This window comes from Lacerta agilis, chromosome 6 (assembly GCF_009819535.1).
Source record: "Lacerta agilis isolate rLacAgi1 chromosome 6, rLacAgi1.pri, whole genome shotgun sequence".
Taxonomy (NCBI): domain Eukaryota; kingdom Metazoa; phylum Chordata; class Lepidosauria; order Squamata; family Lacertidae; genus Lacerta; species Lacerta agilis.
The window spans coordinates 50,441,856-50,461,263 of NC_046317.1; the positions used below are offsets into that span (position 1 = coordinate 50,441,856).

Here is a 19,408-nt window from a genome sequence, read left to right on the forward strand (position 1 = left end):
AACTTGTCTGGTTGGCACGCTAAGCCAAACCTTAGCCAGGAGGAGCAAAAAAGAGCAAAGTGGCTGCAAGCTCCTCCCCAGGAGCCAGCATGTTCACATGCTCTCACTAAGATAAAGCCCAGCTTAGTGAGCTAGGGTGTTGTGGGAAACCAGGTGAACATCTTAAGAGTTTAAAGCAGTTTGAGAGATTTTTATCCCACTATCACTTCTTGGTCAAGCAGGTTTAACAAGTGTTTACCAGGGGCAAAAGTAGGATGATCTCTCTTCCAAATCCATTATGGAAACCTATCATTTCCCTTCAACTTTTAAAATCCTCAAGACATTGTGGATGTCTGTAAATTGTTTCTGAAGGCTGGAGTTTAGCTTTGGTTATCTGCAAGGCAGGAGTAGCCAGTGTAGTACCCTCCAGATGTTGTTGGAATCAGGCTCTCATCAGCCCTAGCCAGCATGGCCAATGGTCAGGGATGATGGGACCTCACTCTCAGGCCTTAGTTTTTACAAGTACTGTTGTGCTTGTCCAGTGCTGTCTATAACTCATTGCAACCCAATATAATCAGATGAAGTTCAGTTCAGGAGTGCTTTCAGCATTAAATATCCAGGGAATCAAACTGCCTGCATCTGCCTTGTCAGGAGATGGTACTAGTTACCAATACCAGACAGTCCCATTTGTAGCAAATTTTTATTTTGCAAGAGAAAATGGACAGAGACAAAATGTATAATAAATAGCACCAGCTCATCTACATAAAAATAAATGAACAGCTTAGTCAACTGTACATAATATTGTTTGGCATTTCCTCTTGAGAGTCTGATGGTAAAAAATACCCACAAATGTTTCTTTTAAAGCCCCAAGAATGCAGGCACTGTGGAATTTTTTGCAAACATCAGCAGAAATTAAGAATACATTAAAAGCAATAATTTGATTATCTGCTTCAACAGTATAAGGGGAGTGTTTGTGTAAAAAAAAAAGGATGGCTAATGTCACGGAGACATCTGTTACATCTCTTCTTTTACTCTAAGACACCGCCTACGCTACAGATGGCAACATGTGGGGATAAAATTCAAATGAATGCAAAATTTTCTTCTACTTAACCAATAAGACCTCCTGGTGCTTTGTTTTTGGAGGCTGCTTTTCTTTGCACTGATTTCAGCACTGATGAATCAGCAGGAGGCACATAATGAATTGCCGCATGCTGCTAAAACAGCCTCGAAGGGCACCTAGGTGAAAACTCCAATCCGTCAGTTTTTCAGCTCTGCCAGCAGGGGGAGTAAAAGGGCAAACCTCTACGTTCAGGCTACCACCCACTTGCAAATAAATATGCCAGTTGAAACAAAACATGTCACAAAAGGTAGCATAAAGGCTCAGCTCATTTTACTTAAAGAGGCTCAAATGTGCACACTTTATTCCAAATTCATATGCAACTTGCTATATCCACTGGACAGAGGCGAAGTTCATGATGAGTTAAGTGGATGCCCTGAACCAATAATGGAATGATGTGCCATCATGCCAGAGCCTCAGACTTTATGATGTCACTGAAGAGGTGCATGACATTTTGGTGTTTCTCCCCCTCACAAACAACCCAGCATGAACTTGGACCAACTAAGGTGCTATATGCACAAAACATGTGACTATATTGGCTGAATAAAAGATTTTAATTCTTTGGGCAATCGTGTAAACACCTGATTTGTGAGGCGTTGATTCTGTACCAAACACTGTTGGCACCCCATCAGCTCTCTAGTACAGCACACGACCCAAAAGCACAGTTGTTGCTTTCCGGTGCTCCCCACCAAGCCATTTTAAGACTGAATGCTTTCTACTGCTCTCACAAGAAAATATCCTCACCTCCCACTGCCTAAAAAAAAAAAAAGCTTTAAGCCCCTCCCACCTTGCCTCCAAAGGTTCAAGACCTGGCCCTTTCAATCCCACCCGTCACCCAATAAACAATGCCAGTAGATTATTCCCGACCAGCTTGTAAGAACAAATATACCTCGCATATTTGCTGTCCACTCTTATCCACAGTGCTTCTGTAATGAACACCTTTACAAAGCATCTTTTAGTGGTCTTAGCACCAACATTCTGAGTAGATGGTCGGACACAGTCTTCCCTAATACCAAAGCAAAACTATCAATGGCATCTTTCAATTAGGGCAATGAATCCTGTTTCTTCTTTTTTAATTATTACATTATGGAAGCCAAATATATGCCATGAGAGTAACTTTGGTGTGCACCTGCATTTCAACATTTATATTCCATACAGAAAATGATCACCCCAGAGTCATTCTACAGCTCTCACACATGTACAGTAGTATCAGGGGTTCACCTGAGTATGGGCAACAGGACATTCCCTAGCTAGAAGAGGGCACATCACCCTGCACAGTGTTAAACCAATGGCTTGGCCTCTGGTCAGAGCTAATGATCTGAATCAGAGAGGTAAGAAGGCTGTGTCCAACGCCACACCAGCATGTCCTCTCCTGCCACCCTGTGCGACTCGGTCTGAATACGTGACTCATTTGAAGCGAGGAAGTCCACTGCTCGGTCCCAAACCCGCTTCATTTTTTTCCTGGGGATAAAAAAGGAGCACTGTAACCAAAGCTGAGCATTTGTACAATGCAGGAAAATGGTGGTCTAATCTAATGCTTAGAGCACAATCAACCATGGGTAATTTCTGTAGCAGCCAACATCTGAAGGTACAAAAAGGGGGGAAAGGCCCCATTTCAACTTGTGTCTCATTGCAGATCTCTCTCTCTCTCTGAATACAGGAACTCAAAAGACATCATCTGCAAAAGCGTCAGGCCAAGCAGAAGGAAATATTCATTTGAGCCATGAACCATCAACTTATAGAACTCATTGCTGCAGGTTATCATTGTGGCTCTGAGTGTAGATGGCTTGAAAAGTTCAGGCACATCCATGAAGGACTGGTCCTATCAGTGGCTATTATCTATATTTGGAGGAAAATAGTTCTTAGGCATTCCAAATATTGGTGACAAATATGAGGGGATGCTTGCTTCCTCAGCCTGCTTCTCAAGGACAACTGGTTGGCCATTATTTTGGAAGACTGACCCCCTCACATCTACATGGTAACTTAATCAGGATTATTAATAAAGTCAAAGAAAAACTCACCTGTCTTGTGGTGGGATAAGTGTGTCTCTGATGTGAAGGATGCCTACATATGGGTACCGTTCCAGATTCTGCTCCCATTCTTTGTAGTGACCTTGGACGGCAGCTGTTGAGAGAACAACGCATGCAGTCAGGCAAATAAGCAAACTGATGAAACTGAGATGATTTTACTTATAATTTGACTAGCAGGTGAATGCTACCTATGATTTTCTGCACCATTTTATACATGTCCAGTTCCTCTTCTTCCCTTTTCCGCCAGTAATACTTTAGAAGAATCAGAATCCCCCAAAGGAAAGCTAAACCTGTGAGGAAGGAAGCACAGAGATGAAATCTTCTGATTACACATGAGCTAGCCTGAAATGTTTCATTGCAATCCTTAAGATCAGTTATCAAAGGTGCTCTCTAAAAATTCCCCTCCATGCACCCAGCATATAGCCATTATGTAGAGATGTGTTTGTTGGAAGGTGCTACACTGCTATGAGACTTTCATCTCTTGGAGACCCAATAAAGCCTGAACACCATTTGCAATCTTTGTAGATTAAAAACAAAATAAAATCAGACTAGCTTTGCTAGCTCACAGGGTATCTCTATGCTTCAGCAAACAAGAGTTAAGTTACTGTTACCTGAAGATTTCAGTGAAGGATTGAACTATAAATATGGCAACATTAACATTTTGTTTTCACCAACTTAACAGATCATCACAGTATTTCACTTTTTCAGCAAAGAAATTCAGAGCTATCCCAGTTTATCCTGACAATTCACAGTGATTGGCCCAAGCAAGCTTTATGACTGAGTGGGAATTTGAAACCTTGTCTACCCCCCCAAGTCTAAATCCAAACAACATCCACTATAACACACTAGCTGAGTAAAGGCTGACTGCTGGTATTTTCCTCTTAAAACCTGTTCCCATTTATATTATTCACATGCACATTCTTTGCAGGGAATTCCGCATACAACAGGAGACATCCAATGAGGTCTGCCCACTTGTGCAACAAAAAAACTCTTGCACAGTGCGGTAGCAGGCTTTGCTTCTTCTTCATGCAGCTCCCAAAATTTCCTTTGGGGGGGGCAACCCTCTGGAGGTTTGAGGGGGAGAACAGATGGCTGCAGGTGAAAAAGAGGAAGCAGAAGCCCTGCTGCACAAATGTATGCCTAACCACACTGTGGTCTGTACTTAGTCAGCAATGCATGACTAAGAATAAGTAATACTGCAACTGTTAAGGAAGCAGGGTATTAATAGTGTCTTGTGAGGAGGAGGGCAGAATTCATTGGGGTAAATGCCAGAGCACAACTGCATGAAGTTGTGGTGCACACAGAGAGACCTCCATGGGATGATTTTCATGAAATGGCAAACACCCAGACTGTGTGAACCAGTCTCAAGACTGCTTCTTGCTGAATATTTAACCTTGGGCCCAACAGCAATTTCATCCATTATTCCCTCAACCTTCCAGAATCTCACACTGTACAAGACTGTTGGGAGATCTTGGCTGTCATAGATAGTGGGGGACGGGGATGGGGACAGGGACAGGGACTTACTCCAAAAGAATATAAATAGGTTAGTAATTGCTGTATTCAGTGCCCGGCGGAAACGGCAGCCTAAGCCCATCCGGGGACGGGTGGATTCGAGACAAACCACTTGGCCCACTGCAGTAACTGTTTCGGAACTCTCATCGCCTTGTAACCTGAAAGGATGAAGCAGAATGATTCCTTGACTGAACAATGCAAAGAAGCTGATGGTCCTTATTTATCAGGATTATAAACATGCTATCAACTCCATCACACTCCTTAGTTTCTTGCTCCCAACCTTCTCGGAATATTCCAGCAGTGGCTCATTAGCAGCAGATGGAGAAGAGTATGAGAGGAGAGCAAACAAAGATAGCACACTAGCAAGATAGCCGTCTTCTTTAGTATTTTTGTTTGTTCTGACAGCACTTCTTAGTACAGTATACAGGAGATTAAACTTTTAAACTAGATTCCCTCTAGTGACTGCACAGAGATCAAGTGAAAGTGTGCATGCATGTTGGGTCTATTTTTCTTGAAACAAATTCCAGCAGTCAATTTTGTTGGGGGAAATGTTAAGTTCACCTGAATTAAATGTTGGTGCATCTTTGGAAAAGGACGAGGGGAAAGCCTACAAATTTATTCTGCGCAAAATCTGCAATAAGGAAAAACCTCATCCTGCAAAATGAGAAAACACTGGAAATGACCACTAGGATAATTCCAGCTCCTAATCCCCACAAATTGATAGTTTGGCTAACTGTGCTAGAGGGGCTTTACAGGAACTTGGCTTCCCATGGACCCAGCAGAGTAAACAGTGATAAGGGAGTCTCAATGCAAGAGATGATTGTCTCAGGATATTTGGTAACTGGGCATGGAGTGCATTCAAACCATGTAGTTGAGTAAATGGACTTGCATGACAGCAGAATGTGTGAATATAGAATTTAAGAGTCTGTACATGCCAGGCCTGGGCAAGATATCAATTTATCACCCAGGACTGGTATGAGGAGCAGACCACGACGTCAGTTTCACTAAGCAGTATATCACTGGTGAAACCGCCACCGCTCCCGAGTCCCTCTGCTAGCAGCAACCACTAGCAGAGCGACTCAGGAGCGGTGGTGGTTTCCCCAATGATATATCACTGAGTGAAACTGCCATCCCACTCTTCCGACGGGCCCTGATACAGCTTGTTCCTCCTTCTGCATCTTTAAACTGTTCGACTGAGGAGTGTGCAGCTGCCCTTGCCGCAGTTAAAGGAGCCCCCAGTCCAGCCCTGGCTCACACAAGCCTGCGACAGGGTGGGGGTTCTGTGAAACTGCTCAGCTGAGGGCAGTGTGTTTGCCGTTCTCTGTAGCGAACAGTTAAAGGAGCCCCAAAGCTCTGCCTGGGCAAGAGCACCGGGCCATCTCAGCCGGGGGAGGGGACGTTCCCTCCCCCCAGCTGAGCTGCACAAAGCAGCCCCGATGCTTCTGTTGCTTGTTTGTGAGCGGCAAGGGCACTGGGTCAGTCTCAGCTGGGAGGAAGACCTTCTGTCCTCCCAGCTGAGTGGTGCAAACAAGCTGAATTGTCCCACCCTGCGAGCCTGGGTGAAACTGCCTCAGCTCTCGAGGTGAGAGCTGGGGCAGTTTCACCTGGTGTCTTGAGCGCAGATGACAATGTATCTTGTTTTTTCAACATTGTGGTATATCACCAAACCACAGTGTTTGGCTGGTGATACACCGCGATGTTGAAAAGCTGATATTGCCCAGCCCTAGTACATGCCTGTGAAAACCTCTCTCCGAAGTTGAAGGCAGATAAAGGAATTACCGCAAAACAGAAAGATGGAAGAAGTACAGCAATTTACCGCACTTTGACTCTAGTCTCTGCATGCTCACTAAAGAAAATCTGAAAGAGCCCTGCTGTAGAATTCCCAGTCTCCAGGCCTTTTCAATCAGTGTATATAAAAAAGCCAGGTGATCACATTTCTGGCAGCTAACTGATGTCACACCAGGGTTGCAATTAATAGCTCATCATACAGATAGTCCAAATCAGTTGTCCAAGAAACACTGCTGAGCAGTGCACAAAAGCTCCTGACATATTGCATTACACCCAACTTTTTACCCATCCCCATGGATTATTTGGATCCCAAGTTTCTGAAAGATCTTAAAATATGCAGCAGGGTTCCCAAGCACAGCTGACTTACTTGGTTCTGCTCTTAACAGAACAGTGTCAAATAAGTTCACAACAACATTTGTTGGAAAGCCTGCAGCAGGTCTTTAGTATGCTGTACATTCTTATTGAGTTTCATATTGAGCTGCCAGAACAGGATCCATTTGCTCAAGTGTTGATGAAACTCTTAATTATGGTGAATACAAAAGTGGGGAGTGTATTTTACGCTTCCAGGCTATGGCTTGTAACAGTGAAGAAAATCTTAATTAGAAAACACTGAATTCCATCCCACCAGCAATTCTAAGCATGTCCCTAAGGGAACAGTGTTTAGCAGCGTGGAGTCTTCCTATACAAAGAATGGAAAAATGGAACACATTTTCGAACATTAGGTTACAGCAGAGTTTTAGATAATGAGATTAGGGGAGGAGAGTATTTTGTTGTTGCTCACAGCCTCGGGCTTGTTGAATTATTCTACAGCAGTGAGAGAGTTAACAACGCCTCAAAATTATGTCTGAAATCTGATAAACGCTACTGAACTGAGGCATTGGCATCTACCAACTTACTGGGTACATGAAAACACAGCAAGACTGTACTTTTGGGATCACCTTCAAAACATTACCCAGAACTGTATTCCATACTAAAATAATTAAAATCTGGTACCTGGCATTCTATGCAAATTTGTGCACTAATCTCACTGGCTTCAAATGGGACACATATACAGGCAAATTGTTTTACTCTTCTATCATTCTACCTTGATAAAAGATTGAATCTGATACCATTTTAACAACAATGGCTTCCCCCAACAAACTCAAGGAATTATAGTTATTTATTATTTTCTTATTATTTTTATATCCTACCTTTCCTTCAAGGAACTCAAGATAGAATACATGATTCTCCCCCTACCCATTGCATCCTCAGAACAACTCTGTGAGGCTGAGAAGCAGTGACCACCCAAGGTCACCCAGCAAGTTTCACAGCCTATTGGTGATTTGAACCCTGGTACCCCAAGTCTGAGCCCAACACTCTAACCACTACATCACGCTTACAAGTGTGTCGGGACTTCTGTGAAAGGCTGAAAGGGCTAACTAATTTAAAACAATCTTTCCCAATATCTTTGGTTAGACTGAAGCCACAGAGGCTGAACAGATTTCAAATCTGTTGTGAAAACAGGGTCCTAACAGGTTAACCCTACCAAAAAAACTGAACTGAGACATAGCTACAAGCTTAATGAGAAACAGTAAGTCATTTGAGGCCTATGGGAATTTCAACAGTAACTTTTGTAGACAGGACTACAAATGCAGAATATCAAATAAAGAATTCTACACCACACAGAAATAACTAAGATGAGTGGAGATGGAATAATCTTAGCACACTAGCTGGCTTGAATCCCTGGTAACTGCAAAGGAATGCATTTCAAATTGCTATTATCCATCCTTTCCTGCTCACCAAAATAATTGTGTTTTCAAATAGCACATCTGTATTAGAGTTTGAAAATATATTTATATGGGCTCCCTGCCGGCAGCAAGTGGCTCTTGATATCTCCCTCACAGTTCAAGAGAGTAATCTATAATATCGGGAAGAGACAGGCAAGGAAGTCCTTATAAATATATAATAGGCACTCAGAGAGATGGCATGATTTTTCAAAGAGCTGAAATGATTTGCACAGGGTGATGTTTGCTCTCCAGACAGTCTGCAGCCACCATTTACAAATAAACAAACCCAGCTGCTGGAAAAAGCTTATTCTGTTCTTCCAGAACCAACTGAAGACAGCAAGGATATTGCCCTTTATGCCAGTGAGCAAGTTAGCTACTCTGAAGATGTGGCCAAGACTATCCAAATTTCATATGTGTTATAGATGCCTTAAAGAGCATAAAACTTCCCTTTAATATAACTACATTTACTTCGAGCACAAGAGAACGGGAACAAATGCTCCGTGAATCTCCTGAATTTAAACCACATGAAAGCTAGGCCAGCACAACCAAGGTCATATTTCAACCACCTGCATAAAGTACACGGTATTCAGTATCAATCTCTTAAAACAAAATAAAATTAAGAAATATCGGAGGACTGGAATCAGTTTTACAGTCCACCTGAAAGACCAGAAGCGGCACAGTGTACCCTTGTTCCATAACTGAAAGATCGCTGCATTCTGAACCGTTGATATTTCAAGCAACACCCTGGTATTAGCAGGGAGAGTGCTTACCTCATATGATCAAATGAGGTTCCAGAATGAGAAATGACAGCCAGTCTATGTACTGAGTTGTATCCAAAGCAGTGCTAAGCAAGTGTCCTGACAGTACAAGGATTTCTGAGTGTGCAGTGGGACTTCCCCTACCTTCCCCCTGCAGGGTAGGCTGTTATCATCTCTATATTACAGGTATGAACGTGAGAGCAACTGTCCTAAGGAGATGTAAGATTTTAACCAGGAAGTCCCCATCATTACACCACACTAGCTTCCACAAATAAAAAAGAAATAAAGTGTAACAGCCAAGCATTACAAGTCAGGCCTGCATCAAGGCCACATTAAGGCAGTTGGAGGCCTGGTGCAGTTCATCAAACAGCCCCCCACTTCCTCCCAAAAGGAATGTGTGAAATAAAGTACCAGAAAATATGTCAAGATATTTCTTGTTGTTGTTCAGTCGTGTCCGACTCTTCGTGACCCCATGGACCAGAGCATGCCAGGCACGCCTATCTTTCACTGCATCCCACAAATTTATTATTACTTTCATGGACTACCAAATAAATACTCTGAGCATGTGCAGTTTTACAGCTCTCAGCAAAACACGAACATTTTGACAACGAACAAAATGAATACACATGCGTTTTCATATTTTATACTTCCACTCTACAGTTTTAATCTGAAATCTTAGGTGCAGTACTGTGCCCAGAGCTCAGAAACTGCTTGCACTAATGAAATTCCTAGTCGCAAAATGCGCCTAGAACAATGGGAGTTTCGAACACTACCTATAGCCACTGGGGGTGGGGGATTGTGGAGAGCAGATTGATTTTCTTTCATTTTAAAAAGGAACAGAATGGAACGGAAAGAAACTATAGAAATCCCAAGGACAGAAACAGGAAAGGAAAGCACACTAACAGGGAGAGAACAGCAGCTTTTTAGAATTGCAGGGATTCCTGTAGTATGTTGCCCAAATAACTCACTCATCACAGTTCTGACTTCATTCACAGACTATAAATACTGAAAAGTGGGAGTAGCCAGGCTGGCTTATCTCACAGAAATTGCTTAAAAGCACATCTTGCTTTATAAGATGTAGGAGACACTGAAGAGGAGGAGGAGAGAAAGGAAGCTCAGTCCAAGCCCCCTTGCAGGCATTGGGCCTTGGTACAACTGCACCTTTATAAATCCAGCCTTTCATTTCTTTGAGAGTTATGTAGCTGCACAGCTAGCAACTATGACCTTCCAGATGCCCGTCAACCCATGTTTTGGCAATCTCAGGCAGAAAGCAAAAGGAGGTGAATTGCCAAACCTCTGGTGGACAACTTGGTGGGTATCAAATTCTGCAGATCAAATTCAAATCTAAATAAAAACATCTTACAGTGCCAGGCTTAGAAGATCATTTGTAGTTAGCTGGTTCTAGAAGCCTGGTGGTCTTCCTAGGGAAAGTCTTACACTGCTTGTTTTTCAAACAGTCACTTATGGTTCTCTGAGTCACATCTCCACTGAATCTCATGGGATAGTGAACAGATATGGAGATAAATTTAACACAGCTCATTCCAATGAACTTACCATATCCCCGAGTCTCTGTGATTGTCCAGTAACCGCTGCAAAGCATCCACAAACCTTTGTGCACTGTAGGCAGTCACATTCTGTAAGGAAGTGGGCCCCAAGATGTAAGTTCTGCATTCAGCTAGCAGTGAGACTTTTCTGTAAATACATTCTTTCCATTTTATTTTACTTATTATATTTATATTCCACCTGCTTTTTCAGGGAATTTGAGAAAATATACATAGGGCTCCCAGGTAGTCTCCTATTTACAGCACAATTAGTTTAGCAACCCTTTAAATGCATTAAAATGAGTGTTAGGATTCTATTCCATTTTCCAAGCAGCTAAGATGATTTTATGATCATATTTGATGCAGGAACCATAAGTGTGCATAACTCTAGTATACTAACCATCTTTTCTAGAGAGGTACAAAAAAGAAAAGAGGAAAACAAGGCATTTACTACTGCTTTGTAAGCAACAACTTTAAAATGCTGCAAGATTTTGGTTTCTCATACGGAAAAAGAAACTGCAAGTCTCAGCAGTCATATTATTTAGGCCTTCCAACGCAACAACCCCCAAGAAAAAAATGCCAATCAAGTAACAGCCAAAATAATAATAACAGAATTACCGAAGGGAAAAAATAAAATAGAAGGTAGTTTTAATGCAATAAATAGGAGATACAAATATATACGATAATAGAAAAATGTCATAACCTTGCTTACCTCTATATAATCCTTTGCCACGCTAACTGGAATGCATTTACTTTCTAGATTATCAGGGTTTCCACACTCAAAGTTGCCTGGTGGTGGTGGGAGAGACAGAAAGCGTTATTGGCATGAAAATTATGAAAATTGCCAAATAGTACAGAAGCACTGAGCTAGCTTCCTTTTTAAAGCACTTTTAATGCTAGCCAAAATGTTTTTTACAGAATATAGACCTGGTTTAGTTTTATGACTTCATAAAATTTGTAGTGCTGTACACATGCTAGCATAAGACAATCAAACCTCACATTTATTCCATGAGAGCAGCTCATACTCTTGAAGAAATGCATGTATGTGTCCCGCCTTTGTGTAACTGTATCTTGCCTAATGCTTTGGGCTAATGGGATACATTAAACAGTGCCTGAAATATTTACTGAATTATACAAAGATTTATAACATGTCTGAGGCCACCCCCACATGCCCCTTAAAAAAAATGCTTTCATGATGATTCACATTCGGGATGGGCTCAGGGATGTTACACATTGACCGGCTTCCAATGCTGAAAAAGTTTTAGGGCGGGCCTGCCACTTAGCTTCTGGTCAGGTTATGTTCTGTGATTCACCTGATGCCTTCATTACAAATCTTTAGGTGCCAGGTGAAAACATTTCTCTATAACCAGGCCTTTGGCAGATTAACATTCTAGGGCCTTTAATATGTGCTTGTGGGAGGAGGGCTAATGCTTTGTTCTTGTTTTTATTATGTATTTTGTTTTCTCATTTTGTTGTGACTGCCCTGTGATCTTTGGAAGAAGGGGGGCATACTACTACAACAACTTTCACAATAAACACAAGAGGGGAGACCGGATTGCTGCCTCTCGTAATGGACACTCTCTCTAAGATACAGCCTGACACTTAAGCAGTTGTCCAGTGCCAGTTTTCTTTTGAAAACTGGTTTCTCATCTGCAAGGCCATGAAGCCATCAAGAACGTTTGGTATTTCTACCACATGCTGATGACACAACCCAATTTTAGACTTAAATTTCAAATCTGAACTGAAAAGCAGCCGAATTCTTCAGCAGTGCAAGCAGTTTATGCACCGCACCCCACTGTGAATGCACAGCATTGTGGTTTTAAAGAACATAACCAGCCATTGATTTTTAGTTCAAAGGACTTTTAAGTATCCTTCCCTGCAGAGTGGCCACAAGGTAAGAAAATGTTACGTACAAAGAACAAACCAATTAATTTCAACAAAGCTTAAGAATGACTGAAATTCAGGAAACAAGCCTACTATATGAAACACTGGCCTAAAACCCCTACCATCCAATGCCCACACAGTAGTTTTGGCCAGCTATTAAAATGTCTGCTGTGTTGACAGGTGCAAAAAAATTAATGTTCACGATCCAAACAAACTATCTTGAGAACTACGCAAGAAGTTATTTAACAGTGCAATCCTTTGCATTTCGATTTGAAAGTCCCACTGTTTCTAATATGTGCAGAGGATTACAGACTACTGCAGGCATGTCCAACAGGTAGATTGTGATCTACTGGTAGATCACTGGACGTCTGTGGTAGATCACTGGTAGATCATTGACTCCCCCAAAGAAACTGAACAACTGTGGATCCCCTTAAAAAAAAAAACCTCAACATTTTTCCTCCTCCCCCCCCAAAACTCAACAACTTTGACCCGAACCCCCCAAAAGGGGGTAGATCACTGCCAGTTTTTAACTGTGTGAGTAGAATGCAGTCTCTTGGGAGTTGGCCACCCCTGGCCCTACTGCATCTAGGACCCTGTTGGCGTTAAAGAAGTGCTGCCTAGTAAAAAGATAAACGACCCCTGGCAGTTAAGTCCAGTCGTGAATGATTCTGGGGTTCTGGTGTTCATCTTGCTTTACAGAGCGAGGAAGCTGATGTTTGTCTGCAGACAGTTTTTCTGGGTCATGTGGCCAGCATGACTAAGCCGTTTCTGGCGAACCAGAGCAGCGCACGGAAATGCTGTTTACCTTCCTGCCAGAGCGGTACCTATTTATCTATTTGCACTTTCGACGTGCTTTCTAACTGCTAGGTTGGCAGGAGCTGGGACTGAACAACGGGAGCTAACCCTAGTGACCTCCAAAGGTTTTCCCAGACACAGTTCAGTTCTGCAATGCAGATTGGGATACACACAGAGAAACGTAACGCTTAATGATATAAAATGGGCCAGCCTGGTGGAAAGGGGGCATATACATTGCTGTGATCAGGGAACTCATTCCTGGAAGCATTCCATATATCCAGGATGAGATGGGTGAAGGATGAGCTCACCATCAGCATACAACCATGCCTTTCACAGGGAAAAGTGTATCAATATCCTTTGGGATATTTTGATTAGTCATCTGCTAAATGTAACAATGTTCTGGAAATTTGATTGTGTTGGCCAGCCCTTTAAAACTATGCTGTGTATCTATGAAAGCTAGAGGAAGGTCTTGAACTTAACTTGTGAACTGCATCTTTATTTTGGACATGGAGTGGGGGTCACATCAGGAAAGCACACCCGAGAACTGAAATGTTTGACTTGTATTCAACATAGTGCAAAGGCTAAGGTTATGTTAGCATAAGGATTTTCCTTACTTGATGGAACATTGTCCCCCTCTCTTCTCATCAAATCTGGAGCTGATTTAGGAATGGCATAGCATATGTGCAGGGGGAGGAAAGGAGGGAATTGCCATTGCGCTAGTGGGAATCCTTGCATGGGCTCACACTAGCACAATGGATTAGTTGAATATGACCCTAAATCTCATTTTATCTATGCGAAAACATCAGTGCCATACTAGGGGGTCATTGTTTTAATAATAATGCAGCTCAGATTTAGAAACGCTGTTTTTCCTACATTCCTCTGCAGCCTTTGAAGGGAAACAAAACAGTCCTCGCTCTTTTAAATTCAAATTAAGGTAGAAAATACCTAGCTAACATACAGCTACTTTCTTTGAACAAAGTGATTGGTAAAAAGATAAGTAAGAACTCACCAGCTTGAACTGCAAGATAATTGTATAGTTCATACAGAATGGTCATGATCATTTCTTCATGTTTTTCCTGACAGTACTGAAAAAATTAAGAGAGAAAATTATTCAACAGATCTTTAATTCAACCAACTACAAAAATTACAACTAACTATTAAATAGAACATTTCTCATGTGCCCTAATTTAGCAACTGAAAACTAAGGATGGACTCATAAGACCTCATTTCTTGCCAGGAGTTTATTTCTCTCTTTCTGCAAATGTCATTGCAAAAGTATATCATTTTGTATGATGATGGGGAGAATGGGTGGACTCAACATATATCAGTTCCCTTCATTGCAGTCACTATCAGAATAAAACCCATCACATATTGTGGATTATGTGCATTGTAAAACATTGTATTTTGGGGTTGGGGGTGCAAAAACTATATAGCCCTCAGATCTCAAATTCTTATATTCTATGTAAATTTGATGATAAATAATCTTAAATATATGTATGTACAAAAAACAAATGAAGGAAGGGCTTTCATTTTAATTATATGCACTATATAACAAGGTTTGTTTTATTCAGCTACGTGTTATAGAAAAAGTCACAACTACACGCACACAACAGGAGAGATTAAAGGCTGTTAGCGCTATTAAGCTTGTTATTGAAAAGTAGCTTTACAGATGAAATCCTTGTCACAAATCAGTCTCACTTTTGTTACAACTGACTAACGAATATTTTTGTAAGATAATAAGGATTTAGATTTGCAGCAGCTTAGGTTTACATGGTCTGAATTACTAAACTATAACAAGCTGTCTGTTAATTGCACACCAATAAATCGTTACATTTCTCTTGGAAAATAGCAGAGGCTTATTTCTGTAGCAATACAGATACTAAGTGATCTGTGGCCAGCGCTTTTTTCTAAAAAAATGTTTAGGGGCATTCTCATTTTCCTACTCATATTGAAATACTGTCCCTCAATGAGGCCACACTTAGACTCACAAAATGTTTAGAGGTATGTGTACCCCTGCGTCCCCAGAGAAAAAAAGCACTTCCTGTGGCCGTCCAGATATTGTTGGACCAAACTCCCTATCATCTCTAGCCTTTGGCCAAACTGGCTGGGGCTGATAGGAGTCACAGGTAAGCTGTACATTGTACTTATTGTGCTGTTGTATCGTGAGGGGAATAGTGTTTGTATGAGGTACGTTTTTCTTTACATTGCAATGTAGTCGAAGCAAAATTCCAAGCATGATTAATACTTGGCCAATAAATTATTCCTTATTCCTTAACGAAATTTAACATTGGAGATAGTAAAAAGATTCACACTTACGCCTTCTTTAGTTCTTTCACAATCCATGGGCAATAGCTTAACTGTGAACAAGAAGAAATAAGGATTTATTTTTAAAAAACAATTAGTCTTGTAACATCTTCAAAACTAACAGATTCATTGTGGCATAAACTTTTGTGGATTAAAGCCCACTTCGTTTTGTTACAGAAGATGGACATGGCTACTCTTCTGGAATTTATTCTCCAAGCATGTTATTTTGATAAACCTGCAATACGAACCTAATAATGTTCCTTAGAAATGCCCCATTTTGTTCAATGGGACTTGCTGTGAAGTTAAGCATCCATAGACTTCCCATCAAAAGGAAATGATTTACATAACATAGTATCAGACAAGAGAAATAACTATTCTGCATTCATGTCAAAATAAGCACATTTGTTTACTTTGCAGAGTATCTGGGGTTTTGACTCCGAATGTAACTATAGACAGAAAATGTGATTTAGCTTCCTGAACACTTATGGATTAAAACATAGCGCAGAAAAATCTTGACTGAGACAGTATTTTGCTATCATACTGTAGGAAAAGTTACTTTGTTATGCTGGTGAAAGGATGCTAGACTGATTTCTGGCATGAGTAAGAACATCCCACTACTTCATCATAAATCTGTAACATAAGGGTAACAGCCAATATATATTGCCACACCAGATTTTAAAATACAAGTGGATGGGAAGAGTCTTTTACATGTTTTCCCACAATGCTTTGCAAGAACAAAGTGACCAAAAACTGTCCAATTGATCATGAATTTGTAGTCACTGAAGTAACTGTTATGACTTTTGGAGTAGTCTAAGACAGTGAAGGAAACATCCTATTAGTAACAACCATGTCCATCTTCCACTTGTCATTCTAAAGTCATACAAGAGAATTATTATTTGATACATCAGGAAAATGCAGTCTATCCTTTTCAAAAGGTAGAAAGAACCCTTTCATCTGCTTAATCTCTTTGGTGTCTGCAACTATTAAACATTTCAAGATCAGTAGTTGCTAGGCAGCCAATCTGAAAGACATCATAAAGCTTTATATTGACAACATATCCTTAGAACCTGGGCCAGGACAAACTTCCTATAATGGTTATTTGAAAAAGATAATCATCCTTAGGCTATGCACACACTATAACTTTCAAGCACATTGCAACTACATTCTTTCCCTCAAAGGATTCTGGGTGCTGTAGTTACATTGTGTTACAATTCCCAGCAACCCTTAACAAACTACAGCGCCTAAAATTCATTGGGGGGGGGGGGAATGTGCTTTGAATGTGCTTGAAAACATAGTGAGCATGCAGCCTCAGTCATTTTTGTACCTCGATTATGAGCTTTTGAAGGAACGGATGCAAACTTTCGCCACAAAAACATTCTACGAGTTGTGTTTCCGTAAGCAACAACCGAAAAGAAAAGGGACTAAACAACAAAACTCTAATTGAGGCTATCAGTAAGAGGAAGAAGAGATGGAAGCGGGGTTGAAGAGGAAAAGCAGCGTTACATCCCGCACGTACAATTCTCAGGCCCTTCCAGTCGGGGAGGTCCCATCATCTTCACCCAAAGGATGCCCAGGAAAATGACCAGCAGCCCTATGGTTGCCAGCCACAGGAACCAGGAGAGATAAAATTCTAGGCCTCTGCCTTTCCTCCTTATGCCCTGAGCTTGCAGTTTCAAGCCTACATGCTGGCGCGTCCCGTCCCAACGTGTCTCCCTACTCAACTCTCTTGTCCCCCATGGCGGTGTTTTCAAACTCCTGGGCGCTAGCCCAACCTCCTTCTGCGCTCTCCACGGGGACCTGTAGGTCAGCCCCTCTTCACTCCTTTGGGTCAGCAACCCCAAATAGGAGCTTGGGTTGACCCCCCTTTCGGCCTCTAGGTGGGCCCTGTTACTGAAGGAGCTTGGGGTGACCCCCCTTTTGGCCTCTAGGTGGGCCCTGTTACTGAAGCCTGCAGCACTGCCCCCCACCACGGGGGCATTCCAGGAAAGGCTGGGGCTCACGCTCTGCTCGTTTTCCCACCACTTGCTGGGGCTTAACCCTATTCCACCTCCTGGGGATGCTGCTCCCCACGAAGGGCTGGAGGTGAACATGGGCGCCGCCGCATCCCTTTGGTAAGGGGCCTCGAAGCCTTCTCCCGCCTCCAGCCGGGCTCTCCTCGTAGCCAACCCGCTACTGCCCTCCTCCCAGCGGCTGCTCGGCGTCGCTCCCTCCCGAGCCGTCAAATGGGGCTTCCGGGCGGCGGCGAGCCCGCTCTCTGCCCGCCAGTCATTGCTCTGAGGCAACAGCCCTCGACTCCCGCTCGCCGCCTCCCGACGAGGCGGCACGTAGTCGTTCCCTTCTTCTTCTTCTTCTTCATCCTCCTCCTCATCTTCCTCCTCCTCCTCGCTCTCCTCCCTCCTAACCGGGACGCGGGGGCCCCGGGGAGCCGCCTTGGGCCCGACCGCGGCCTTGGGCCTCGCGGGGCCGCTTGGGCCCTGAGGGTGTGTGCTGGCTGCGCTGCCGCGGCTTCTCAGCCCAGCGGCCACCTCGGCCCTCAGCCGGGTGAGTTTCTTGGCGTAGAGCTTGCGGGTGGAATCGGTAATGGGCCCCGGCTGGTAGCCGAGAGCCAGCAGCTCCGCCCGCAGCTCTGCGTCTGACAGACCCGCTGCAGCCATAGCCAGAGAGGAGCGGAGGATCGCGAGCCGGAAGTGATACCTTCTCCTGCGAGGAAGGGCTTGCCGCCATCTTGGTAGGGGCAAGCAGGCGTCTCTCTTCCAGCTGCCATCATGGTCAGGGCCGCCTCCGGCGTGGCCGCCATCTTGAGAGGGTCACTTGTGAGCGAGCCGAGGCTGCAATTCTTTTTGTACGCTTGCCTGGGGAGAAAGTGCCTTTGAGCGCAGGAGGGCTTGCTTCCGAGTAGACGCCTATACTAGGATTGTACTGCAAGCCGGCCAGACCCTTGTAGCGAGTTAAATAAAAAGAAAGAAAGCAAAAAGCACGTACACTTGGTAACCAGTGGCAGAGTACACTGCGGACTTGCCCCTCCCCCCAGTCTCTGTTGCACCTTAAATATTGTTATTGTTTAAAGTCCTCCCATCTTTAATTCCGACATGTGGAAAGATGATTATTTATTTTAGTACAGCCTGACTTCTGTCTGGCCTCTTCCTTCCTTCCTTCCTTCCTTCTTAAATATACCTTAGGGATGCATTCCGGTTTCTGCTAACTGAATGCAGCAGGGCTTCCATGTAAACGCGTAACGGATTGTGGCGCAAGATTGCTTTTATTGGTTTTTAGCGTCGTGGGGAAAAGCTCGCCGGCGGCGCAATGCACCCAGTGGGCCACTGGGGCAAAGAATAATGATATTAATGAAGAGCCGATGTGAACTATCCCTTTTTGTTCATTCCTGTGCCTCGGCGATCTCGTCCCTCGTTCGTTAGGAACTGTTTTAGAGGGGTTACAGCAAACTTGGATACAAATAAAACTAAAACGACCCTTTATGTTGCGTTTCATTCCACCAGCTGGAAATTGGGTAGCCGGTAGAACTGCTCACCTTGGTCTCTATAACTTTATCTAAAGAAATAATTGTAAAACAGAATTTCGTATCCTGCCAGCTCAAGAATTTGTGGCTATAACTTTCTGATTTTTACCTAGTCTGGGGCCAAGAGGGTTTAAAACTGGCCTGGAAAAGGTCAAGAATGTAATGAAATAAACTGAGGAAGCACCATGCAATAAATAAATTCAGAAAAGACAATGCAAAGTGTGTATATCCTGTGTATGGAGAAAACCTTGTTTCTCAGTTAATGAGCTTAACGTTTTGCCCAGGCTGCTGTGTATTATTATTATACATTAGAAAAATTCCCCGTTTAGCTTGCATCGTGTAACCATCGAATGCATTTCTAGTGAAGCAAAACAATACTGGATTCCCTTTGCTTCCAAAGGAGAAAATTACTTTCTG

General features: G+C 42.8%; 1 protein-coding gene across 2 annotated transcripts; it reads right to left on the minus strand.

Moving 5' to 3' along the window:
• Positions 1-660: 660 nt before the first annotated feature.
• On the minus strand, positions 661-18,286 carry LEMD2 (LEM domain nuclear envelope protein 2). Of its 2 annotated transcripts, none has more exons than XM_033152612.1 (9): positions 18,193-18,286; positions 15,487-15,527; positions 14,180-14,255; positions 11,204-11,280; positions 10,505-10,584; positions 4,651-4,796; positions 3,315-3,416; positions 3,118-3,220; positions 661-2,557 (listed from the first exon to the last, which is right to left on the minus strand). In XM_033152612.1, exons 1-9 carry the CDS (start codon positions 18,269-18,271, stop codon positions 2,407-2,409), a joined length of 855 nt encoding a protein of 284 aa, XP_033008503.1. In that variant the 5' UTR covers positions 18,272-18,286; the 3' UTR covers positions 661-2,406. The 2 variants fall into 2 exon arrangements, with proteins under 2 accessions (XP_033008503.1, XP_033008502.1); XM_033152611.1 differs by lacking the exon at positions 18,193-18,286 and adding an exon at positions 16,991-18,128.
• Positions 18,287-19,408: the final 1,122 nt, after the last annotated feature.